The sequence below is a fragment of the Anopheles stephensi genome, chromosome 3 (assembly GCF_013141755.1).
Source record: "Anopheles stephensi strain Indian chromosome 3, UCI_ANSTEP_V1.0, whole genome shotgun sequence".
In the NCBI taxonomy this organism is placed as follows: domain Eukaryota; kingdom Metazoa; phylum Arthropoda; class Insecta; order Diptera; family Culicidae; genus Anopheles; species Anopheles stephensi.
Genome location: NC_050203.1, coordinates 15,377,030 through 15,403,375, shown reverse-complemented (window position 1 = coordinate 15,403,375; position 26,346 = coordinate 15,377,030). Strand labels below are relative to the sequence as shown.

The window sequence follows — 26,346 nt, the reverse complement described above, 5'->3', positions numbered from 1 at the left end:
CCGGCTGTACGATGCAGCTGGTGTGGTGTAGCATGCAACACACAAATGTCTTGTGCTGCGCCTACCATATTACCATCATGATGCTGCTGCTGCTGCTGCAATGGAAGCATATTTTGGTAATGGTCGTTCGTTGTTTTTTTGTGGCCCTTCACAAATTTTCATAGCCCCATTCATGCTATGCAGTGCAGCAAGGCGAATGAACGAGAATAAATGTGAACAAGGTGTTGTTTGCCCGAGTGGCGGTAGAATCTTCTTTTTGGACACAGTTTGTATCGTGTAAAGTGTAGTAGCCCTTGGGGGGATGGATAACGCTTGTAGCATGAGTGACAATTGTTAATTTGAAATGGGCCCCTTGTCTCAACCACATTGTTTTCCTGTGGTATCAATCTTTGGTGGGGAGAAAGAGAATCATCTCGCTGTGTTTAAATTTTCAACTCAAGCTCTTACTCGGTGGTTTCGTCTCTCATCACGTCCCAAATGTCTAAACGATTTGTCTGAGCTTTATTTAAGATCCGCAAAAACACGCGCCATTACAGCACATAGTTATGCTTCCTTTGACACCGTTAACACCCGGGATGTGGCATGACATTATTGGGAGCTGTGCGCAGCCATCGGCAAAAGGGAAGATTTGTATAATTTTAATCCAATTTTCGCAACTCTGTATCTGCGATGTCAGCAGTCCCGCTTTGAATCTACTGATGCTGGTGGAGCACAGTACGTGTTTTAACCCTTCCAGCGTGATAAAGCGTGACAACTACAAGCTCGAGTTACTGTAGGAATTTGAGCAAGAACCTGATCTTCGTGAGCTGGTGGAGCTATTGAAACGCGTCGCCCAAGATCTCCGAAAACTTTGTCTAGTCAGCAGCCGCAGGTGTCATTATCACCGATAACAATGGGAATTTAATTAAAATTTCATCAACCCCTTTTGACAGTACCCAGAGTGAGCATGACTCCAGGCGTGGTGGGTTAGACGATAAGTATGTGCCAAAGAAAGGGGAAAGGCTCATCATTTTCATACTTAAAATCACGCAATATTTAGCAAAGATAGGTTATGTGCTTTTATGCTCTTTTGAAAGATTACTTGCAACAACTACTCCATAATATCGCATTAACGTTTGAAGTTAACGCGCAGATGGTGCACAAAGGAGGTGTAATATCCTTTTTTCACGCTACAATTTTTTTCCTCACCGCACATCACTCGTGTACAGCAGTGAGCTAGCTCAGGCAAGATGCAATTTAGAGCATCGTTTGCTGAAAAGAAAGCTAATAGGCAGCTTACTATAACAACTTCCTGCTTCTCAAAAGCGACCTGCCTTTGTAAAGCTGCTTAGCAGCGCTTTTGATAAAGGCGGATGCCTCTTTCTCTCTCTTTGTGTGCCAACCCAGCAGAAATGCAGAATTCAGCTTAGTGTGTGCATCGGTCTAAATGATGATGATGACATATCAGCAAAATGGTTCGCCTCATTCTTGGTGCAGTATATTGAATGAAACGCGCAGATAGGTGTTGAATGGTCCCTGATGTGGTCTCTGTTATTAGCATTCGCCCTGCCTTTTCACTGTCTCCGAAACGAATCCCACGTGTGTGCGTGTGTGTGTGGGGTTTCCTTCATGCTGTGTGGCGTGTGGTGTACGGTTACCTGCATGCTGTCGAGTAGCTCTTCTTCTTTGCATAGAAAGTTGCCCTTAACATAGGAAGCAGAGCAGCGATAGATGGAAGGCGGCTAGCGAGGGTCGGTACCTAAGTGAATGAAAAACGTTGTTAGCATGCACTGATAAGAGCTTCGTCAAAAGTTTCTGCCCGTCGCCGCACTAGAGGTGAGGCAAAAGTTGTTGTTGATACTCTTTTCCCTCGTGTATTGAGCCAATTACAGTACCCCCACCCCATGATGGGGTGGGCATGGTGCCATAGGTCGAAAGTAGGACGCAAAACTTCGTTTGCTTTTTAAGCAAATTAGAGTGAGATTCCGCCGTTGCCCACGCACACCGCTCTGTTTCGGTGTCGATGATATCTCTGTATTTTGTAGTTTTGTTGAGGGATTTTAGAAGTACGAAGAAGAACCTCCAATGTTGTATGCAAACGTAGAAATGTGATTCCCTTAAAGTTGGACTTCCGCTTAACAATCAGTTGGAACTAGGAACAAACTCGCAGGGACTGTCTTGCAAACTAACCAAGGTGAAGAAACTTTAAAGCGCTTTACGGAAAGTACTTCCATACTTGACCACTAGGTCAATGGGTGCGGCTATACATGCTTTGACCGGGAAGGGTTTCTTGACAGAATTGTGAGAATTCGTAATACTAACTTCTTGGAGCTTGTTAAGGAAAGGTTTTCAGTGTTTGTTGTACTTCAGCTAACTTTATGTGTACATAGATTATGTGACGCTCGCACATGTTGTTTTACAAGCAACCATATGGCAGTATTATTTACCCTTTATCGGGTATTTTGGGCAATCCAGCAAGCAAACTGAAACATATGTTTCTTTGAAGCCATTTAAGGCCATTATTGCCAGTCTTGTAGCATCTCTTTTTCCGAGGCACATGTGTTAGTTGGGAATGAGAATTCAAATTAGCTTCATTTGATGCAGTTGGTAAAGCAGTTGTGTCAAACATACGGTACTGATTGCGATGTGATAAAGATGAAGCAAAGAGGATCTCTGTCAGGATCACTATGGGCTCATCATTGGAGGACTATCAGGAGTTGTGGGGTATCTGCACAAGCTGCAACATTCTTGTTCGTCTTATCCAATAATATAAAACAAGAAAGAGACATCAAATTACTTTCCTTAAATTTAATAAGTTTGTCATGTATAAATAATTTTATGAGCAACTCTGTCAGGCGCTTGCAACGACAGTTGTGTCGTAAATCATATTGATGTCTAGCAACTTCCCAGAAGAGCTCTATTATTCTCACTAAAAATACTGCACAAAAACATTAAGCATATTCCTTTTTGGATTGTGATTTACACTCGATCGTACGTTCGATGAATAATTGGCCACATTTATTCCCATTTCCGGTGAAATAAACAGACCGTCGTACAAGCACACCAGATGATGAACGGTGTACATTACAGGTGCATGACGAACTGCTTCAGCGCTCAAGTATTTATAGCGCCGTTTACAACGATTCCCATCCCGTACCGGAAATAAGACAGCTGTAAAAATCACGATTATAACCTGCAATTTAGCTGCATTTTTCACCCTGTTTTGTTTTTTTTTCGCCCCAGCAGCATGTGTTTTGATGTTGCATGCTTTTTTATGCTGCTGATGCTGAATGCAGCCCATGTGCTCGCGTCACTGCAGAACGTTATGAGTTTTTCATGATGCACCTTTCTTTATTGCCACCTAAAGTGCGTATGTGTGTGTGTGTTTGTGCAGCGGTGCGAGCGTTGACACCTTTTTGGGCCGACACAAAATGATGCATGTCACCGCGGTGTGCGCTTATGTGGCTCGAAAGGGGTGGCATAGATAAACCACGGCACCACGCAGGAGAGAGATAGCGAGCCGAGAGGTCACGTATGCGCCGTACTATGCACCACCTACACCGTACGCACACACCTACCCACATGTGTTAGCACAGCATAAATTTTCGTCCCATTCAAAAGCCGACGCGGCTCAGCCCGACCATCGTCAACAACATGATTATTGTCATCGCGTCACACGGCGGTGCAGAGGAACGGCTTTCTCGGTGGTAGATTTTGAATTCAAATTGCATAATGGTATTCATTAAGGGGACGATCGTCGTCGTCGTGTGCGAGTGGTGTGTGCGCTCTAGACTTCTTGCTTTATGTTCGGCAACTCTTCAAGCGTCACACTAAAAAGGGGTGCGGTACCGGGAATCGCGTGTCATCAAAGGCGCGAATTTCGTGTGTGAGGTTTAACATTGAATTATGGTGGTCTCTTTTCCTATAGTGATGGTTCTACCGCGAGCTCGACTCAAGATCAAAAACGACGAGTCTGATAACGTGTCGGGAAAGATCAGCACCTGGGGAGAGAATTAAATTATTAGGGTGCATTTTGTAGCAATAATTTGCTTAACCGCTATTAGTGTGTTGATGTTAATGTTGTGGCTTTTAAAGTCATTTGTTGATAGAATAAGAAAATCAAAATTGGACATCCCTTACTTAATTTCTCATCTTGATTGTGTACTAATTGTTCCTCTTTCTATCTCTATTACAGGTAAATGACTCGTATGGGAAGCACTCAGGACTCCTTCAAGTATCGCCCTTCAAGTATCTCTTGGTAGCCGGCGAGCCTTACCTTATATCCAGACATAGAACTCTTCTACTAAAATCAAACTTAACTTAATTCAAGAAATCCTTACCGCGACTTATCTCACTTTACTGATCACTGCATAAATAATAGTATACAATGTCCAAACTTCCTTCCGATGCCATAAGAAACGGATCGGAAGTGACCCAAACTTAGTGGACGGGTACTCGACGGTCACATACGAACGAGGTCATCATCGACACCACACACCATCACGACACGGTGCCCATCATGGTCTAATGATCCGTTGTGTGCGTCTCTGTGCGCCTCCTTAAGAAGCCATTGATATAGACATGTCTCGTGAGGTAATATTTAAATTGCTGTACCAAATAGAGGTTACCCTGTTTTCGAAAATGTTGAAAGCTGTAAGTTGCCCGCGCTCCGGAACGCAGGCAACGGCCTGTCGGAAACGGGAGTAGTAATGTAACGGAGAGTCACACATTGCGCACAGTTGTGTGGAGGAACGGTGCCGGAAAAACCTGATCCCCCTCCCGTTGCTGGTTGGTGGGTTGGCAAACCGGTCAGCAGCTATGTTCTGCTATTTGCGCTACTTTTACACGGTACCTCGTGGGGGAGACGAGAATCTTGATATTGGTCGGACGGATCGGTCTCTGGAGAGGAAAAAAGGGTCAGAAAATCGATGTGATCTCAAAGCTGCTTTTCTCTTCCGTATGCAAAATAGATCGAAAAGAAGGAACTCGTTTCCCTCAATTTCACATCGTGTAAGTATTTGTTTATGTTGTTTTTAGGATTTTTTTTTTCGTTCGCTCCAAATTGCTTATGAGAAGCACTCAATGTTTTCTCCATAGGGTACGATTTATCTTCCAACAACGTGCGGGGCTGTGCGTTCTTTTTTCGAGCGGGCGCTACTGAAAACGAGATATCATATGATCACTAATGGAATCGTCAAGGTTGTCCGCTTTCTTAACCCGTTCGCTTATCAGCTTTTTTCCGTTGCACGAAGAAGATGTTGTAGACCTTGCAAAAGGCCGTTCGGTTAGTAGGTTAGCTTACGGCGCTTCCCGCAAAGCGGAAACCGGCATCTACTTCTCACCCTCCACGCCTCAACACACAAACACACACACCTTTCGCTCAGGTTCGTCCGCATTTCGAACTATATTTATTCGATGATGATCGCACAAAACCTCATCCGGCGAAAAAGATAGAGATGTGTGTGTGTGTGTGTGTGTGTGTTTCGAAGTAGGTAAACCAGAAAACAATCACCAACTGCGCTTTACAGAGGAGAGACCCCTTTCGAGATTCGCAAAGGAAGAAAATGGTACGAAACGATCGAGGGGCGGGAGAAGAAAAAAAATGCGCACATCATGCGCGATCGTAAGCTGAAGAGGAGCTTCCCTAATGCTTCTAAAACGCTCTGCCAACTCTCTAGCAGAAACCCTGGCAATCCATGTGCGAGATCCGCACACTATAATTGAAAACTGAAACGCACTCGAACGGAAACGCTGACCAAGCGATTCATCACCCGGCTTTGTTTGGTTCAATCCGCAGATGGGGATGAAATTTTGCGTGCCTGCGCATCACTGACATGCGGTGCCGGTTGCACTCCAAGCAAATACCGTCTGATTGATATCTCGGAGCCTGTAGCCTGTCCGATCTCGTGACTGGCTTTCGTGAGCCGTATATGCATATATGCTGATTTATGTTGCGCTTTCGACACGAGTTAGTGATCACGCGCCCGCAGACCCGCTGGCAAGATGTAGGTCAGTAGATGGGTTTGTTTCGGGGTGAATTTCAGGAAATATCCCTCTCACTCTCTGTTGCGCCCCAACGCAAAATCTGTATCCGATATCCGTACATCGTGAAGGGTATTATGGCTCCCAACGCTCAGCTGTTTTTGTGGTCGATTGCATTGCACCACCAGAAGGATTGCATCTTCCCACAGATAAGATGAGACGGTCACGAAGCAGATTATCTCGGAAGTCTCGGAACAAATCGAATGGGCGAAAGGTTGCGCTATCATCGACAGTACTTCGAGATTTGGAAAGCGTGTTCTTATCCGACTACTCTCATCACCACACATAGAGTGAGAGAGGGAGAATGGGTCCTGAGGTTTTTAACATGGATCACCGCTAGCTTCGGGGAATCGATACCACCCAACATCCGAACGGCACATTAGTTTGACCACCCAAACTGGTCGGAATGTATCAATTTTAAGGAGTTTGTTTCTCTACTTTGTTGTCATAATTCTAGCTTCCCTCAATCGTGGACTTTGGTTGGGGGTTCCCCCGTACCCAACTGTTGTAGCCGTTGAGACACGGGTCTGTCCGAAATGCAAATAACTGTTATCATCGAACGGTCCGGCATCTTGTGATGCTTGCTGTACAGCACACGTGCAGCTGGCTGGTCGTACGGGTCAGCTGCCAAATGTTGCGGTTGGAATGTGGTTCGGATACCAGACCACAACCCGGTGGCGGCAGTTGGGGTGCAGCTGGCACCACACGGGGTCTATTTTCAACGCGGCCAGAATCGTTCCTTCACTCTAGCCCTTGGATGAGAGGACTTAATCGTTTAATCGCAAAACATGCTTCGGGGGTGCTGACTTGACGTTGAAAGAGTATGTATTCGATTAGTGGGTTGCTTTTGAAGGGCGATTAGAACTTATCTGGAAACATGATCATCTTGAAAGGCTTTTAAAAAGTATTTGTACACTGGAAGGAGCTGTCCACTTTGAGCTGCTGATATTCTAAACAGCTTTAAGGTTAAAATATCTTAAAATCCTTCTGAAGCTCCTGAAGTCTTTGGATGGTTTTTTCGAGAAAAAAAAACAATGAGAACTCCAAATTTCAATTTTTTATTCTCTCCCCATCAAACGATGCTCCTCAGTGAGCAAATCAATCAAAATAAGTTCGTGACGTAAAGAAAGCAGACAACAGACTCGCTGTCGGCGCTTTTTTTGTGTTGTTTCAAACTTTGGTGAAGATTTCCTGGTGCGCCCCTCTTGCGTTAGTCATTATCGTACGGCCCAACGCACCGCTGACCTTCGGCATGATTTGCGTGGGTGCCGAATGAGTTTACCGTCGTCTAATATCAGTGACAGACGGGTTTTATGTTCCTTCAATGTTCGAACCAAACGGAGCCAACCCGATCGGAGTGAGAAGCGGAACAACACACCATCATCACACCACCGGGCTCGCTATACTACTTGCCCACGTGAGTGAGCTGATGCAAGATTTTTCGATCGATTCGGCCGACTACGACTGACTTGTCGGTCGATAGATGGGTGCGTGTTTTTCTGTTTTGTTGTCACGAAACCTATTATTGGCCAACTGTTAAAACATTAACAGCTCTCACTCTCTCTCTCTCTCTCTCTGAGGATGACGGGACGGCTGTTTGGGATTCGCGCGTGGAAAACGTGCGTGTGTTTTTACGCTTTTATTTGTGTACGCTATCTAAGCGCGGCTTCGACGGGGAAAGTACCACCACCCTTCCATCAATCGAGCGATCGAGCGAAGTGTGACGAATCTGGCGAGGATGATGCGCTGCGCGCGGGTCATGGAAATGAGTGAGTTTTTGTTGATGCATTCCGACCGTGTGCAGCACACGGTTATGTGGGCACTCTTAATGGTATTGATATAAAGGCGTATTGAAGTACTACATCCAAAACACACCACCCGTCTGTGTCAGACCTCTGCCCAGTGTCTGATTAATCCCGCCGACAAGATAATGTGGCGCATTATGGCGTCGCCAAAGCGAAAATGGTAAGTCCTGGGGGACCTGAGGCAGCACCATCTGTGTGTGCTTGTGATGGCCGGACTATCCACCAAAAAAAACGGGAGATACGATGGGGTATCATCACCACACATATGGTATGATTATTGCTCCACTCAACCGAACGAAACACCAGAACGTGCTATCGCTTCTTTTTGGTGGAAAATGACCCAAGCTTTACCTCTTGGTGTCAAGTTGAGGTGTTTGGTTGAGTATTTATGTGTGGTTTTCTGGTTCTGATAAAAAAGGCTTTAGAAGATGTCAAATTGGATGTGTTTAAAATAACGCAAACGACACAGTATGATTCGGATGCCGAGGGAATTCTCCCTCCGAATTCTCGTTTGCTCCAAAGTCGTCCTTCTAATCGCTGTGGTCTCTTTAACGGTTCGCCTTTCTATTAATCCCAAAGATACACCACCGGTGGAGCTGTGTTGTGGTATGCGATAATCCAGGCTTCGCTGCACAATCTTTCTACGTCCAAGTGATTTTCGACGCTAGCCTGATTCTTTCAATCCCAGAAATGCTTTTGTTTTGTGGTTTGAATTCTTTTAAGCTTTCTTTTGGTCTTTCTTGGAGGTATGACTTTAACGCATTTAGACGGCGCACGGGACACCCAGAGAGAGAGAGAGAGAGCGTGTGTGTTTCGTAGACAAAGTGTAAACGAAATGAATCCTGCACTGATGATCGCGGTTGAACGGCTCGAATCTTCGTCGAAATTGGATTAGGACAGCATTGTCCGTCCGTGTTCCAAGCGATAGATTTCCTCTCAGCCTAACAGCATCACAATCACGAGAACTTCGGTGCAATATTGTCGTTCATTAAGGTGATTAACGTCAGTCGGTGCGCGTGTGTGGAGCAAACTGTTCTTTCTGTTGCTTCTAGGTGGAATTAAAACGCATTGGAAAAGTGAGGATTAAAATGTTGGAGCACCGTCACGGGGAGAAAGGCCATTGATTATTGGCCTTTTTGGCCTTTAGAATTGTTCTTTTTTTTCATTCTCATGGGGGGAATTAATTTGAGGAACATTAGGGGCGCGATAAATTGAATCTTCTTTGTTGTAGAATTTGTCTGTAGTGTCTTAAAAGAACAGTAGAAAAAGGACAGCTGAATTAGCAACTGTGAGTTGCCTTTTTAGCAATATCAATTTCTATCAGCTCATAATACATAATATTTAGAATGTCCCACCAATCAATTAATTTTTTTTTGCGACTCACTGTTGCAACACTCGAACTTCATGAATTAATATTTATTTTAAATTATAAATTAATTAAGTTCCACAGTGATTCCGTTCCCTCTGAAGCGTCGGATAATAATTCAACCATAGTTTTTAATATCCAGCATAATGCATCCCGGTAGCAACGGGGTTGCCTTCTTAAAGTCTAATGCCCTTCCAGCTGCATGTATGTAGCACTGGTTCGTTCTATCTTCATCTCCAGCAAAACCAGTCAGCAGTACCCCCCGTGGGGGAGCTGAGCAATAAATTCCCATCTCGACTTCTCTTATTGCAACTTCTCGCCTTCGGATCGTCTTCTGTTGTAGCTTTTGTCTGCCGTTCCAAAGCGCACCCGAAATAGCACACAGAAGCAGTGCCTCGTCGTCCCGTTCACGTGGGGCCCCTGTAGGCGCTTCATCTGCTTGTATTTGCATTAATGGAATTGCTCTTAAAACTAGCCAGCCTGCTTTATATGCCTACACTCTACTACCTCCAACTGTATGCTGCTTGCATCGTTATTCTTAATACGCCTGTTGTTTGACCGTGCCAAGCAAGCAGATACAGGAAAACCACCACATCTTGGCACTGAAGTGTCTGGTGCTTTCCGAAAGAGAATTGAACTTGAAGAACTAGAAAAAGGGAAATGGGGAAAGAACAAAACCGACATCTCGTAAGATAAGAAACCTATTTTCTTTTCGGCCACACACGCCCCCCGCTAGACATCTTCGGCGCTGGCTTCCAATTCCCTTTCCTCTGCTCCGTAATTACCGTATACGCACGCGTTTAAATTGATCTAGCTACGCACACAACACCCGACAGGTGCTGCCGTTTTTCGACTCTTGGAGCCTCCGGGGAAGATCTCTGACGTACATGGGGAACAGTACTCTCACCTTATGTTTGGTTGCATCGCGGGCGACCAAACAATAACCTCAGAGTCTTGTTGAATGAATCGCGTCTGGAACGCGAGCAACTTTGGCGCTGTCCCGTCCTTTGATGGCTAGAGGACGGATAGGAACCTACAGCTGCGCTGGTAGAGCAAAGTAAAGGTGCGGCAAGTTTAAAGCAAACTACACTCACATAACAGCAGCTCAAGAGCCGATTATGATTGGGGTGGGAGTGCTGTTCGTTTTAAGTACCTCCCAATAGCCATGTGGCGTTTGTGTACTATGGGGCAATTGTTTGCAGAATTATTAAGCACCAACAGTAATGAGAGAGCTATCACAATTATCAGAGCCTTGATTTTTCTCCCTCTTGCTACGGGCTCTATTATTTCAGTTGAAGTTGCTTAAATAAGGTGGAAGAATTTCTATAAAATGTTGATATGCACGTTGCCAATTAATGTCAGGAAAAAATAGTAATTAATAATATAGGACGCCGTTCATCCATGACATCCAACATCATTCCGCTCCTCTTTGTTCTTCTGCTCACTAAATAAGGCCTTATCTGCTTGTCGTACAACTTACCGCTGGCACACAGGTTCGGTGGATAACTACAACCTTGAACTTTATGCTCCCTTGGTGGGTAGTCGCGTCCCCAGAGTCACACCAGAATCGGACAAGCGGACTCGCACGAGGTGAAGGTGGACGCTGTTGTTTTGTTCACCCCATTTATGTAGTTGTTGCCGCCACGCTGTGATGTGAAAGTGTGAACGTGACATTACAAAAGCTGGAAAAAATGCCACCTCTGCAGTCAACGCTTTGTGGAGAACCGATTGAGCAGAGAACACCTCCAGCTAGAAGGACTTTCGACTGTTTGGCTGTCCTACTGGTCCTACTGGGCCAGGTGTGCTCAAGTATCTATTAGCGTTCATGGGGTTTTTTTGGTGTTTATTTTTATCGCTCTTTTTTCCAATATTTCCACCAACATGTAACCTACTTTATTACTTTGACACCGGCATCCGTGTCGAATGGTATTGCCACTATCAGTCACGTTACATCTCGTGTGTGATGGATTTAACAATTTTGGTGCATTAAAAAAAAGGTTCTGTGTGACATTCCGGCGGGCATTGTGCAATGCAATCGTCAAACACGGCATTATGATGACCAGTACCTGTGTGCGCTAATGACCGGTTAGTTCCGTTCCACCGGAGCGCGTTGTCGGAAAAACAACGATTAGAAGTCGGCGGCAGTGCGCATAATAGCAAAGGAAGAAGAAAAAAACATCGACAGAACTCACTTCCCGTACCGCAATAATGGATAGATGGATGGATGGAAGTTGGGAAATGAAATATTACTATTTGTCACCGCATTTTGCGGCCCATGTTCGCGTTGGGGCTGTTGGCCAGCAGGCCGTACGGTGACGACTGTCCGCTATTCAACATACCTCATCCCCCCCAGCCCCGGTGAAGGTGGTGGTGTCTCTCGCAATTTCGATCGATCGATAACGAACGGTGGGAATATGTTTATTTATTTGCCATCGTACCATTTTCTTTTCGCCTCTTTTTTTCGGGGTGGATAGCGAGTAACAATCACGCTGGTGACGATTACTGACTGTGCCACCATGCCACCCCACAGTCAGACAAGGGCTCGGTGTGTGGCAGACGGTTCTGAATGATATCGATACATACTATCCCGCAACCGAACCTTCACACCCCTGCCAAACGTGTGTGTAGTTATGGGGGGGGGGGATGCCGGAAGGATGAAGGTGTTTGTGTGGCGGGGGACGATACGTTTGACAAATTACCATCGCGTCTGGCGAAAGGACCATTAAAAATGGCAATGAGTATGAAACCAACCAAAAAAGAGAAAAAATAATAATAAGACGAGAATCAGTATTCCAGACAATATCCCACATACCTTGATGATGAGGATGAGAATGATGATGGTGCCAGGATTCTTAACACAGATAGATGATCATTTTTCTTGCATCTGTCATACATTTTCGTCGCCAGATTTCTGGTACCGCCGCAATTACCTTCCATCTCGGATGTCTCATTTAGATGAGGAGGAATATTTTAAATGCCCCCCCCCCAAAGCCACACCACACGATCGGAATTGATAAACGATGGAACGTGTGGGTGGTACATGCGAGAAAATATATTCGAAAGGCACAATGATGGTATCTGCATCACAAAAGGAATAGAGTTTCTATTTCATACATGTAGGATCATGGGTTAAATTTTGTCTGTGGAGTACTCCTGAACAGGTGGCAGGGTTTTGAGGTTAGAATCGAAAAAAATTAAGCTTCTCGTCCAATATTGTATACAACTTTAACTACCTTCAAACTTCAGCTGTGTAGATATATTTTAGGTTTCATTACTTCATTTAATTTTGGAGGGATCTTCTTCTTCTCCTTTGGCGCTAAACCCTCGAGAGGTCTTGGGCTACCATTTTTTGGCTTTCCGTTGCTTGATTTTACCTGAAGCTGGATAGTAAGTTGTCGTCTATATCTTAAACAAAGTTCGAAGGATTCTTTTCCAGATATCGATCTTTAAAGTAATCTTCCTGAAATGTTATGAACGCACCATTTTACCAACTTAATAAGACAGTGTAGATCCATATCTGGCACGTCAAAGTTGCTTCGTCTACCCATCAGAGTTTCACCTGACTTCAGCCGAAAAATCCATATCTACTAATGGGGAAGCTCGCAACTGTATACCACATCCGATATCTACATCCGTTACCTCGAACATTCATTTATTTCTGTTTTCTTAATGATGGCTGTTTGCAATCGATCGAAATTCCTCGTGCGCTTTCAAGTATATAAATCCGATACAATATGCATAGCGATTCGCAAAAAAACAAACAAACAAACGCACACGGAAAACATAATCCTCCTCCTTTTTATGGTTTTTAGAAAATAATAACGTTCACCACCGTCAAAAGACGCTAACGGCGGGGCGTGTGGAGTGCAAGGCTCTAGGATAATCCGCTTCATTCATCGTTCTGCTTCCATCTAGAGCCACCTAATCCGCTTAAAATATTCAATCATTCATGCGATTTTATCTGAAACGCGTGCACCAAAACGAAGCCAACCACCACCACTACCTTCCAGTCAGTCAGTCACTAGTGCCGTTATCGCGAGGTCCATCCGTCCGTCGCCATGTTCAATATCCTGTAAATTCTTGAGCTCGAAAGGAAGCGTGCCCCGCCAGAAGGCTAGAGGGCAACAGGGCGGGATGATTACGTCCTGGTGTGCAATTTCCGCCATCTGTTGCGTCAGTGTGTGTTTGTCAAGCTTGCCGGCAACCACCAGAGTCGCCACAACTTCGATATTGACACACCGATAATTAGTGCGGAGGGGTTGGGTGAAGTTTGGAGCTGTCTCTTCTGTTTTTTTTTTCTTCTCCCTGCTTACTTCCGCCCCAAAACAAACGACACCCGGGGCAAGGATAGTATCCTTTGGACGCGCTTATGTTTGTGTATGCACACGTACAGGTTGCAGAACTTAATGAGGGAAAATATTTATAATCACCTTGTCATTCCTCACACCTTTTGCTTCGGGAGGGTTTTTTTTTTTGCTTCTAATTGGAAGTTTGTTTGTTGATTCCATCGTCGATGGTGTCATAATCCTATCGAATGGGGGTGGGCGGTTGACAATTGGGGGTGAGTTGTACGGTGTGTCAATTTCTCTCTGGGCTGTTGTCTCGGGTTGGTCTGGAGTCGCTTGTCTGGGACGGTTTAGTCGATTGGACCTGTTGCCTTTGAGCGAAAGGCTGGCCACCCCAACAGTTTGTTTATTGCCGTTGCCAAGAATAGTTAGACCAATAAATCCTAAACGTACCGGAATCAACACAAACAAGTTCTCGGAATGTTGGGGACCGGTCTTACACGCACACTCCCCCCCCCCCCTCCCTCCGCATACCGGAACACTTCAATCGTTTCCGTTTACACAATTTGTCGATATCCGGCTCCGTGTGTCTTTCATCACTTTGAAGAATCGAGGCTGTGTCTGGCCGAGCTTTTAGCGCAGAAGTCTACATTGTTGCATTGCAAAAGAGAACTACCATTCCGAAGGATATCTGGGCCTGACTGGTACATTTCTTTTGCAGCAGCATTGGTTTGCAAAATTGAAAGCAAAATCGTTTGATTTGACATTGAAATATCGCTTTTCACTCGGCGGTAGGTTCGCATTTTCCTGTGATGAGAGTGCAGTTTACAGTCAATTCCCTTTGCAGGGATGATTGATGTGTATTTTATGGCTGTTGCAAAAGCTCATCAAGCTTTCCACTCCATTCCATTCGCCGGTAAATTCAGCTGAATCCTGCAATTTATTATCTATGTTTCTCGTGAACGAATATGGCTATCTTCCGGACAAGAAGCCCACGAAAAGCTTTCTATCCCTAGGATTTAAGAAATTATCTCGAGCATTATTTTGAGGATTATATTCGGAGTTTTCTTTGTATTATGCTTTGAAGCTGTCTATATCAGAGAATACCGTATAAATGCAGAAGGACCTCATGATGTACTTATTCAAACCATCTGCAAACTAACATGGCGCAAAAAAAAATTAAAATCATCAATAAGTGAAGGAATTCGTTTGATAAAACTTCATGTCCATTTTTTTTTTGCAATCACTTTCCACCGGGACCTTAATAGAGCCTAATGAGGTCTATTAGTATCGCCAGCGATATTAAGCAATTTATCTCGTTTATGCTTCTTCCTGCATTAGCATATTCTTCCATTTCGATTGCGCTTTCGCCGCCAGCAGTGCGTACAGCAACGAAACGAAATCATCCAAATTAACAAGCGTCAGGCCGGCCTCAGGACTCCGCTTGTACACTATGTCATATTGCAAAGATGTCCAAAAGGCACAATCTCTAGAGTCTGCAGCATGCAGTGCCTGCCGCGTGAAAGTATAATTTAATAATTAACTTTTACTGGTCGAATGTAAAATATACGTGTATTTACGCGTGGCTGAATATTCTATTCGCGCCCTGCGGAAATGGCATGGACCTCCAACTACTACCCCACTTTGGCAAGACATCCGGGTCCTGCTCCACCAAAGATAAGTTCCCCAGCTTACAGTCATCGGAAGGAATCATCATACTGCAGCGGTACTTGAAATTTGCTCTCATTCAATTATGACGAGTAATGGAGCGTGTCATTTCGCTGGTAAGGTATCGCTCTTTTTTTTATTCCGTTCCACCGAAAGCATTCGGATGGGGGGGAGGGGACCTGACACGCAAATGGGTGACATTGGAGATTGTTTGCTTGCAATTTTCTCCAAGGAAGTAGGAAGAGGTACCTTTAAAAGCTGAGGATATACCCGTAAGGAGTTTCGTAATTGGAGCACACCACAGCACAGCAGGTCCGCAGGGGGGCACTACGACGATCATTAAGACGTTGTTCAAGGACTCCTGGTGGGGTAAAAGTGTTTCGCCCAGGTACACGAGTACGATTAGGTTCAACAAATCAAATTCTCCATTTTTTTTTGCGACTTCCACTCGCATTTATCGCATAAAATTTTTAAACGTGCTACAAATTATTTTGCTCTTCCATTTCCGTAAATACAAACTCACTGGAAGTTACTATGCGAAGGAGGGTACGATTAAAAATGTATGTGTCCTCCCCACAAACCGCGATTTCCAAAGCACGAGGGAGCATTTTACGGCCCATAACAGCATGGAGAAGATAGCATCAAGAGAGAAACTGTGCTGTTTGCTGGATTTATCAATAATTAAACTGCATAAATGTGTGTCCGACCCCTGCAGCCAGAGCCGGTCGGTTGCCGCAGTACTGCGCACTCTAATGTCGGTGTCCTCCGCTGGGTATGCAGCCAGAGGAAAGTGGAAAAGATTTCTCCGCCCGTATGCACGCACATGTGTGGTACCTCCCGGCGTTTGAGGAGATCTCCTAATCGGCCTTCATCGTTGCTGCAGTAAACGGATCGAATGACAAGAAATGCAGCAGACGATGCGAGGCAAGATGTGCTGCACGTTGTGAGCAGACTGCAGTCAACGAGGAAATCCCTCCTCGCTCGGGGACTGAAACCATTAAAAACCATATGGCTTGTGTGCGTTGTGTGAAGGTTAAAGCGCACGCTGAACGTTTAGGGTGGCGCTCCAATGTTTTTGATGTCCTTTGCTTCATTCATGATCTCTCAGTTGTGTTGGGGTTGGAACGTTGTAGGACATTTGTTTGAATTATCTCTTCCCGGTCTATTTTGAGATAGGTTGTGCCCTTCTACGTTCATTCACCGCCATTCTAGATTCGCATATTCTCCGAGCCGCTTCCATTTTCTAGCCAACCACAAAACATTGTGTGTGTGTTTTAAATCCCGCACGGGGTCGGTTATAGACTAAAAGCACGGTTCGCCTTTGTTTAGATGCTTAAACACCCTGGGAATGTTCTGGTTTTGGTTTGTGAGGTCCGTGTACCGTTTCTAATATACTCCACAACGGAATTTTGTAGCAGACTCTGGTTTGTTTGTATCGCTTGTGGGTGCCGTTTGGCGGTTTTTTTTGCGGTTTTGTTCGACGCACGTTGAAACTAAGGTCCATGTGCGTGAGACACAAGTAATAGCTACATTATGGTGCAAGAACAGCCACGCTATTTTGCAGCCTCGATGCGTGATATCTTCGCACGCGTCACTGCGTAGCACGCTGGTACTTTCGTGTCTGTACACCACCGATCAGCAGAGGGTCTCCACGATCGCAAATATTCATGTTTGGGATAGCCGGCTTCATACAGACGTGACTTTATTTCGAAGGGGGCGTTTCGGCCGCCGACGGCATTACCATTTTTATTGGATGGGTGTCGCGAATGCTGGTGTGTGATGAGCTCTCTAGCTACAATGCGTTGTCTATACCATTTAAACGATATTGGATTATATAAGAAAGAATATGATTTAATGTATAATGAGCGGGAAGAATTTTTCAAACGAATTTTCTTTCAAACTATCCCAAAATGTTATACTAAAATGTGATGTTTGCTCTCTTTTTTCTCTCTCTCTCCTTCTCTATAGACAATCCTCCAGCATCGCCAATTGGTGGCTGTCCTTCGCCAGTGACCGTACTCGCTCATCCCAAAAGTTCTAGGGCGAACCGTGTGCCCCCAGCAAAACTTTCCACCCGGAACACTATGATTGCGGCACTGGTCGCGGAACCGAAACGAGCAGCAGCATCCACGACGACGTCCAAGAATCGTTGCAATTTGTCGTTCGTCGATTTGCATAGTTGTAGCACAAAGTTTCCCGAGGGAATTCTTCCGCTCGTGTAGGAAAGTTTGCACCATCGAAAGCAGGAAAGGAAGCTGCAGCGAACTAGCTGCATGACGAGAAGGACATTCATTGCTGTTCCGGCGTGTTTAACCGACACACAGCGACCGTAGCAAAGCGTGTAGCAAAACATTCCCCACGGCCAGCAAAGAACAGAGAGAGAGAGAGAGCGCGCTCTAGCCTGAAGGCAGCAAATGTTGTTGCTTGTTCAAAGTTTAGCGTTTGTAAGGTTGGCTAATGAAAAAAGTTACCGACCAGCACCACCAGGATTACTACTATCACTGCTGCCCTGCACGTCTGACAGAGTGATCTAGTCGAGGAACTGTTGTATCATGTGAAGAAGCGAGGCTCTTAACGAGGAGACACACACACAGAAAAAGTAGTTGTCACCACCGTCTCAGTACTCTCGGGCTCGAAGCAATTAGAACCCATTCATTAGCTCTCGGAGGAAGCAGCAGCACCGACAACACAAAAAAGCTGCAAAACTCCACTTTTAACTGACCTCCCAAGCGCAGTGCCGGTTTGATTATCTCCCCAAATGAGGATTCCTTCAACGAGCATCGCACGGTTGTTGTCATCGTCATTTTCGGTCAGCTCGCTGCCCACGCCATCCTCATCCTGTCCACTGTCGCCACTGGGTTTAGCACAATTCGCACCAATACCGGGCTGCCCGTGGTCACGATCCGATAGCCGGACGTGAAATCAAGCAACACCAGTAGCATCATCCAAAGCAGCAGCAGCAGCTCCACCAGCAGCAGCACAAAGAATCGTCGATAGCTGATAGGGCCAAAGGCTGGAAGATTAGTGTCTCCTTTGCAGTACCTTGCGTGTGTGCGAAGGTTTATCCGATAAGGACAAACAGGAGAACGACGAGTAGCAGCAGCAGCAGTTGCGTGTATTAGATTGTTTCTCTGGTTCTCGGCCGTTTTCTTCGTTCCCTGCACTTCAAAACCAACAACGATGGGCAATAAATGTTGCAGCAAACGACAGGATCAGGAACTGGCGCTTACCTATCCCGGCGGCTACAAGAAGGGTGATAGCAGCTTTAACTCAAACCTTTCCGGACCGAAGCACAACAATGGCGGTTCGATCGATTCCCGGTACACACCCGATCCGAACCGGGGACAGCTTATAAAACACCCGAAGGGTGGCGTAGACATCATCCGACCACGAACGACACCACGTAAGTATTTTTTATGCAAACAGTTCCTCTAGAGCCGGCTATAAAACATTGGAGAGCTCGTTTCGTAAAACTCGAAATTTTGGATGTGAATTCTGAAAATTGCTGCATATCAAAATATCGGATCTCTGACCACACTCATTAGCAGCCCTAATGAAGCTTCCTGTGTTAAGCTTCGATTGTTGGGTAGAGTGTCGCGATTGACTGATTAGCTTAGCTTCCGTCTTTCAATAACCGCACGCGGCTTTAGACAGTGACGACCGAGCAAACCTTGGTCCTATGTTTTGCCTCACTATTTTGAAGTGGAATTTCCAGAGCGTTAAATGTCTGATCCATCCTCCCATCTTCTCGCCACAATCCGTGCCCCGTTTGTGCATCAAAGTCGAACGGTCCTTATCTATTGTGTGGTCTTTACGGACCTGTCTATAACGTCTTGCCAAGAAGTGTAGCAAGTCGTGCGAGCCATTGTGGATTGTGTGCGTGCTGTTGATTACATCAGCTGTGTTTACGGACCGAATCGCGGGTAGCTACGGATCAGCACTACAAGCACGCTTATCGCTCACTTCTGTTCTTGATACACCACCTCCAGAGGTCAGCTAAAGGCAGATGCTGGCTATGGCTGGATGCGATATTACTGCGTGCGTACCAAGCCATAATGAAAGCTCATTATTAGTGGCAGCGCAAAACAACATTAGTACATTGTGTGTTTGTGTAGACAATGTATCTCCTCCCTGAGGTTGAACGAATTCTGGAAAAATAAATATAAACCCGAGATTATGCCTGTCTTAATGTGATGTCCATTTCTCTCTAGTTCTACCCGGTCACAACACGAGAAGGATAGTGGTCGCACTGTACAACTACAATGCCCGCGAGGAAACGGATGTCAGCTTCGTCAAGGGCGACCGGATGGAGGTGCTGGACGATACGGAATCAGACTGGTGGCGTGTGGTACATCTAAAGACCCGCCAGGAGGGTCTCATTCCATGGAACTTTGTCGCCGAAGATCGCAGTGTCAACAGTGAAGAGTATGTGCAGCATCTTCGCCATGTCCTTCGCCAGACTTCCCAGATGGACTAATAACTATGCTTCCCCATTTTAGCTGGTTCTTTGAAAATGTTTCGCGGAAAGAGGCGGACAAGCTGCTGCTTGCGAATGAAAACCCGCGCGGTACCTTCCTGGTGCGACCGTCCGAGCACAATCCGAACGGGTTCTCGCTGTCGGTCAAAGATTGGGAGGAAAGTCGAGGCTATCACGTAAAGCACTACAAGATCAAACCACTGGATAATGGAGGCTACTATATTGCAACGAATCAAACGTTCCCATCGCTCCCGGCACTGGTGATGGCCTATTCAAGTGAGTGTGGCTAGGGCGGCGAACGTCCGTTTTTCCAACACTAGGATTCCGTCACTAAAACCTTCTACTCTTGCAGAGAATGCTCTCGGACTGTGCCACGTACTGTCTAGTCCCTGTCCAAAGCCACAGCCACAGGTGTGGGACCTTGGGCCGGAACTGCGCGACAAGTGGGAAATCAATCGCAACGAGATACAGCTAATCCGCAAGCTCGGCCACGGCAACTTCGGCGAGGTGTACTACGGCAAATGGCGAAACAACATCGAGGTGGCGGTGAAAACGCTCCGCGAAGGTACCATGTCCACGCAAGCGTTCCTGCAGGAGGCGGCCATCATGAAGAAGTTCCGCCACAGCCGGCTGGTAGCGCTGTACGCCGTCTGCTCCAAAGAGGAACCGATCTACATCGTGCAGGAGTACATGTCCAAGGGCAGCCTGCTCGACTTTCTGCGCACCGGCGACGGTCAGTTCCTGCAGTTCGAGGATCTGATCTACATCGCGGCCCAGGTTGCGTCCGGGATGGAGTATCTCGAGCTGAAGCAGCTGATCCATCGGGATCTTGCCGCCCGGAACGTGCTGATCGGCGAGAACAACGTGGCAAAGATCTGTGATTTCGGGCTGGCACGCGTGATAGCGGACGACGAGTACTGCCCGAAGCAGGGCTCCCGGTTCCCGGTCAAGTGGACCGCACCGGAAGCGATCGTGTACGGCAAGTTCTCGATCAAGTCGGACGTCTGGTCGTACGGTATACTGCTGATGGAGCTGTTCACGTACGGGCAGGTGCCGTACCCGGGCATGCACAGCCGCGAGGTGATCGAGCAGATCGAGCGCGGTTACCGGATGCCCAAACCGACGGCGCACCACCTGCCGGACGACATCTACAGCCTGATGCTGAAGTGCTGGGACGCGATACCGGACAAGCGGCCCACGTTCGAGTTTTTGAACCACTATTTCCAGAACTTTACCATCACCTCGGAGGTGCCGTACCGAGAGGTGCAGGATTAAGCATGTGTGTTTGTGTGTTAGGGTTTTAGGGAAATCATAAGAACGCGCATCAGGCACGTGCATCCGCGTGCGGCATAAGAAAAAAAAAACATTTTTTCGTACCCGGTTTCCTGGTCTCTTCGTGAGCCTCGCGCACGCACGTACCAGTTTCCGCTTGTTTTGCCTGGTACCCTTCAGTATCTTCCCCTTGAGGATACGTACTCGAAAATGGAAGCGGCGCACGCACAATTGCATCTAATTAGTTAGATGCTGCAGAGCATAATTTTGTTAGACACACATTTTTAACCCTCATTGCCACTAGCGATAACGAAGAAGCCGAACACCGAATATCAGTTGCCAGCTCCAGTTGCCAACTACCGTGCCGGGTGTGATTGATGGTGATGAGCTTGTGCAATAGGCACTGTGCCTCTCTCTCTTCTTCTCTCTCTATTTACGAGCAAGAAGTGTGCGCATTTACCGAGAGTCCCTTAGGTGTGACAAATGTTTCCAGCACATATGTAAGGTATTTTAGAGCAACAGAAGAAAACAATCACCACCCCACGCATGACAATGAAAGACGAATGACGCTCGGTGTCGTAGCTTAGCTGGTGTAAAGGGCAGGCAGAGCCACGGACATATGAGACTTATTTTACCTTTCCGCAAATTGCAGAAAAAGTAGAGCGAACAGCGAACAGCGGTCGTCATCCACACAGGAAACTGGTGCGCACGTGCGTTGCGAATGCATAACAAGCGGAGAATCACAACAGGAGCGAAGGTAGTACATGGCGGTACACCACCAGGCTTTTCCTGACCGTTACTAGTTTTAAACGTATAATGCTTAAGAAGGTAAGAAAACACACACATACACACAGTAGTAGTAATTAAAGGAAAATTTCGGGGCAAGAAGCAACCCCGAACAGCAGCTGCTAAAAGACGATGAGTTTGCAGAACGAAACGGAGAAACTAATATAACCGAGGATCGGTTAGAACTTTAGAAACTAGCAAGGAGACGTGTATTTCGTCCCAGGGTTTTGCTGCTCCATTTCTACTCTCCCCCAACTACTACTACTACTAGTACTGCTACCGCACATGGTTCAGCCTCTCTGCCCCGTCCAACCAATAGGTACACATCATCAGACACACACACACACATGTGACGTGTTGCGGATAAGATTGTGGCGGCGAGAACCAGCCAAGACAGGACACGGTGGACTGGATTAAAAACGGAGAGCAAGTAGGCAAGAAAAAAAAACCAAAGTTCAAATGTTATTCTTCTTATTCTAAACTTGTGTAAAAGTGTAGGTTTTGAGATTTATTTAAAACAAAAAAAACGGATGTGACCAAACGGGTGAGAGATATCCATCATGCCACGATCACTCGATCATCTGGGATCGATTGATCGTTCGTCTCCTGGGGTGTGGGTAGCAGTAGTTGCGTATGTTTATGTAAATTAGTATTCGATAGTTTTTCTGTGTGTGTGTCCCTGTCTCTCTCTCTTTCTATATTTGTTTTCCTTCCTTGTTTTTATTTTTGTATCTTCTGTCCTCTCTTGACACTATGTGTAAAATCCGTGACTATAAAAGGACATAGAAGCAACCATAAAAATATTCGCTCGAAAAAAAAACTAAAAAAAATGGCCAAGCAACTTGTTGCATCGTACAAGTAAAAACAAACAAAAAATCCATTCAAAAACATGCTTAGAACACAAACCATACATGAAGCGGATAATCATAGGACGACGCGGTGTATATGTGTTCACTACAAAGGAACAATCGTGGAAGTTTGTGCGTGTATGTGTTGTGGTAGTTTTTTGGTTTAAGATTCTGTTGTTTTAGGAGTGATTACGGAAGGACGTACGGACCGGAACAGCAAATTAGCAAACTAATGGTATTGCACAAAGAACGAAAAGACATAAATTCCATTACAATTTTCTTTTTTCCCCGCTGTGTCGTAAATGTCTCATGCGCAACGAAGCTGTAACGACCCGAAAGGCAAATCTCTAGTCCCTGCTGCGCGAGGTGTGATACCACACTGCTGTCTTTTATATTTCCAGTCCTGAGAGGTTTTTTTTTAAATCTACTACAACAGAAGAAGCGTATTGTGTGTGAAGTTGACCGTTTTTAGCGAGTAGTGGATGGCGCACAACAATCGTTTTTGAATCAAATGTGTCTTCAAACTGCCATAGAGAAAGGGAGGGGAAAAAGAGCACCACTACGGTAACTACTATTCACAAAATTCCTACAACACTTTTCCCTACTATCTCTCACCTTAACTTACAGTCGATTGGGTTTTTTGATACGATCGTATTTTTTTTCACCAAACTTTTTTTGCTGTTGTTGTTGTGAGTAGTGTTGTGAGTAGTGGAGTGTGCATTATTAAGTAGAGAAGCGATTGCAAAAATTAGAGCGAGGATGGGATGGATGGTAGCAGTGGTATTTCCTCGAAGCTAATATACAAACCGAACGCATATTAACCGAACCGGAAACAATAATGAACATGTGCATTTCGACAGGTTTCGATCATGACCCATCCAAAAAAAAAAAGCATAAAACACTACACGACTAAACAATTCACATACACACACACACAAGAGGCTCCAGGGCTTCGGTCCCCCGTCAGTATGGGATGCGAAGAATTTTATCAGTAAACTGTGGAGAGATACGCCGCTAAAAACCTAAACCCTCTACTAAAAGCCAGCTCTGTCGCTGCTGCTCATAATACCGGAACAGAATAAGGAAAGTAAAGAAGAAGGACACATCCATATACGAGCGCTAGAAAGAACGAAAGAGAGATAGAGCGAGGGAGAGAGAGAGAGAGAGAGCGAGAGACATTAAACATATGGTACACGCGTAAGTAAAGCATAAAGTAAACTCTAAATTAAATTAGATATATTCGAGCATATAAGCGTAATCGTCGTGGGTGGATGATGATCATCATGGAGCAGGTGCACGTAACTATAAAGTATCGAACACAGGAAGAAAGGCGGAATCGTACGAATTGTGTAGAGGCAGAAGAAAAAAAAACCACAACATCGGAAGCGGGAGGCAAAATGGTGAAAACGAAAATAAAAACAAAACATAAAACACATACAAAATGGCCAAATCAGTACCATCAATCAGCGGACATCTTCGTCATCATCATCACGGCACAGCACATCCCATAGTCCGTACGATCCGTCGTCGTACTGTGCTCGGAAGCCTTTTTCCCTCCCATTTCTCCTGCTCGGTCGATTGGGAGTGGTGTTGGAAATAATCACTCAGTAAGGTGAATGAGCTGGAGTAGTGAGTTAAATTTTATACTCACTCTTTAAAGTTATATCTCGAGAAGGAATGATGAAACTCTGCGTGAGGATTAGCCACTCACCTAGTACGTTTTAACTCACTTAATTCGTTTTAACTCACTTCTCATTGATCACAAATTGTTTTTACTGAAATCATTTTGTCATCGTGTTATGATTTAATTCATAATGAGAGAGTGAGTTAGAACGCAGTGAGAGGTTAGTCGTCGCGGAGAATTAAATCACAAGTGAGTTGAAAGAACTCTTCGTGGTGATTGAAAACATCTTATTCATTGCTAAGAATTAAGTCATCCACTCATTCTGCCTCAGTTTGCACATCACTAATCGGGAGGTTGTTGGTGATCTATACAAGAAAATCGATCAGGCAAATTTGTATGATGACGTTTGTACGATCATGATCGCTGCTTAAACGGGGTGTGTGTCCACTTTGAAGGATTTTTGCTACCTTTCTGTCGGTAGAAACGCGCCTGATTCTGTCAGTGAACTGGTGGAAGCATTTTATTGAGAAATTGTTAGTGGCTTTTTAAAAGAAATGGTCGATAGATTGTGAAGGACTTGTGCTTTCTGTGCAGCAGCTAAAGACACATTCACACGTGAGGATTATTTGTTAAATCGATTTTTTTAATGAGCAGCTTAAACTCTATAATCCACTAAAAAAAATTCCCATACAGAAATACACGCCCACTCACACACACACTCAAAAACTGCACTTTCCACAAAACCTTATAATACTACATATAAATAGGTAACAACAACAAATCAAACTATTCCGACCAACAACATCAGAACACTGGTTTTAGAAAACAAATGGTATTTCATAATGAAAACACGTGTTTCCAATCAACTAAACCAGCCAAGCTAACTAGCTAACAAAATCCGCAAACAGCCACACTTGAGTGATACCTGTCTTTACGCCGATCAGCACGGGAGGAATAATGTTTCGAGCGATTAAAAAGTAAAACCCATTATCCTTATCACATACAATACACCCACACATACACACCTTTAGCTACTTTTACCCGAATTTTCTCACGGAACGGAAAGCAAACGGTTGAAAGCCCTAGTGGTACACTTACTGCAAACCATTAGTAACTACTTCTAATGCGTGCGTTTTTACAGGCGAAAGACGTGTTTGGAGGAAGGACATTCAAAACCTGAAACAAGTGTGTGTGTGTGTTATCAAACACAACTAACCAAAACCAATAAGCGAAATCGAAAACTAAACCAATAACAACAAAACTTGTAGTATATTATAATTATACTAATAGAACAAAAAAAAAAAACAGGAAAGGAGGATGAAGAAAGTTTTTTACTAAAATAAATTATTAAACGAAAAGGGCAGCCGTTAAGGGGAGAAGCATTTTATACAACAACAAGGGGAAACCCTAGCTAAAGGAAATAAGAAAACTTACAGAAAACGAAACAAAAAAGCCACAGAACATCATCCATAAAAGCGACGGAGTGGTCTTACGAAGCCACAAAAACATTACACGCTACTACACACACCAGAAGAAGAAAAAAAAACTTTACACTCAGTCTTATACACATTATCACTATTTCCGCCATGCCCCATGCAGTAGCAGCAGTATAAATATCATAGTATGTACTTTGATTTGTTTTAACATGAGAAAAAAACATGGTGGAAAGATTCACCCACGTGCTCGTGCAGATCGAACAAGGATCTAGTGGTTAGGATCGTTAATGAAAAAAATGCGCTATGAAAGCAACCAATCCTCTTTGCGCTCGTCCTTAGTACGATGGGGACAAACCATCATCGAAGGCGGTAGATGAATCATTGTAAAAATGGACCCAAGATAACAATCTTCCCTCGCTGAAAACACCCCATACACGTGATCGTTAATGGGTGAAATTTAAATGCAATCCTGTTAGTGTGGTTCTGATGTACCGTACGATGTACTGAGAGGAGAAGCGGTTAACCTGATCTTTTTGCTATGGAAAAATGCATCCTGCTGCACACACAGAAACAGAAAACAAAGGACAGAAAGCTTCATTGCAGACAGTATTGTACATGTTGGTGTGGTTTTTTTGGTTTGCCGGAACGAGCCAACGTTATTCGTACCCGGATGGACAGTCAAGGGTGTCGGAAAAGAATACAAGGCGGTGGAAATGAAAATGAAAAATTTAAGATAAAAAATGTTGAATTTTTTCAG

At 45.0% G+C, this 26,346-nt stretch overlaps 1 protein-coding gene across 3 annotated transcripts in view; it reads left to right on the top strand.

The window, feature by feature from the left end:
* Window positions 1-26,203, top strand: part of LOC118509835 (tyrosine-protein kinase Src64B) — a 63,407-nt gene extending 37,204 nt beyond the window's left edge. For all 3 annotated transcript variants that reach the window (XM_036051026.1, XM_036051027.1, XM_036051028.1), the window contains exons 3-6: window positions 17,115-18,549; window positions 19,358-19,571; window positions 19,646-19,899; window positions 19,976-26,203. In XM_036051026.1, the coding sequence (XP_035906919.1) occupies window positions 18,327-18,549; window positions 19,358-19,571; window positions 19,646-19,899; window positions 19,976-20,898 (1,614 nt within the window). In that variant the 5' untranslated portion in view covers window positions 17,115-18,326 and the 3' untranslated portion in view covers window positions 20,899-26,203. The remainder of the gene's footprint in view (window positions 1-17,114; window positions 18,550-19,357; window positions 19,572-19,645; window positions 19,900-19,975) is intronic.
* The last annotated feature ends 143 nt before the right edge of the window (window positions 26,204-26,346 follow it).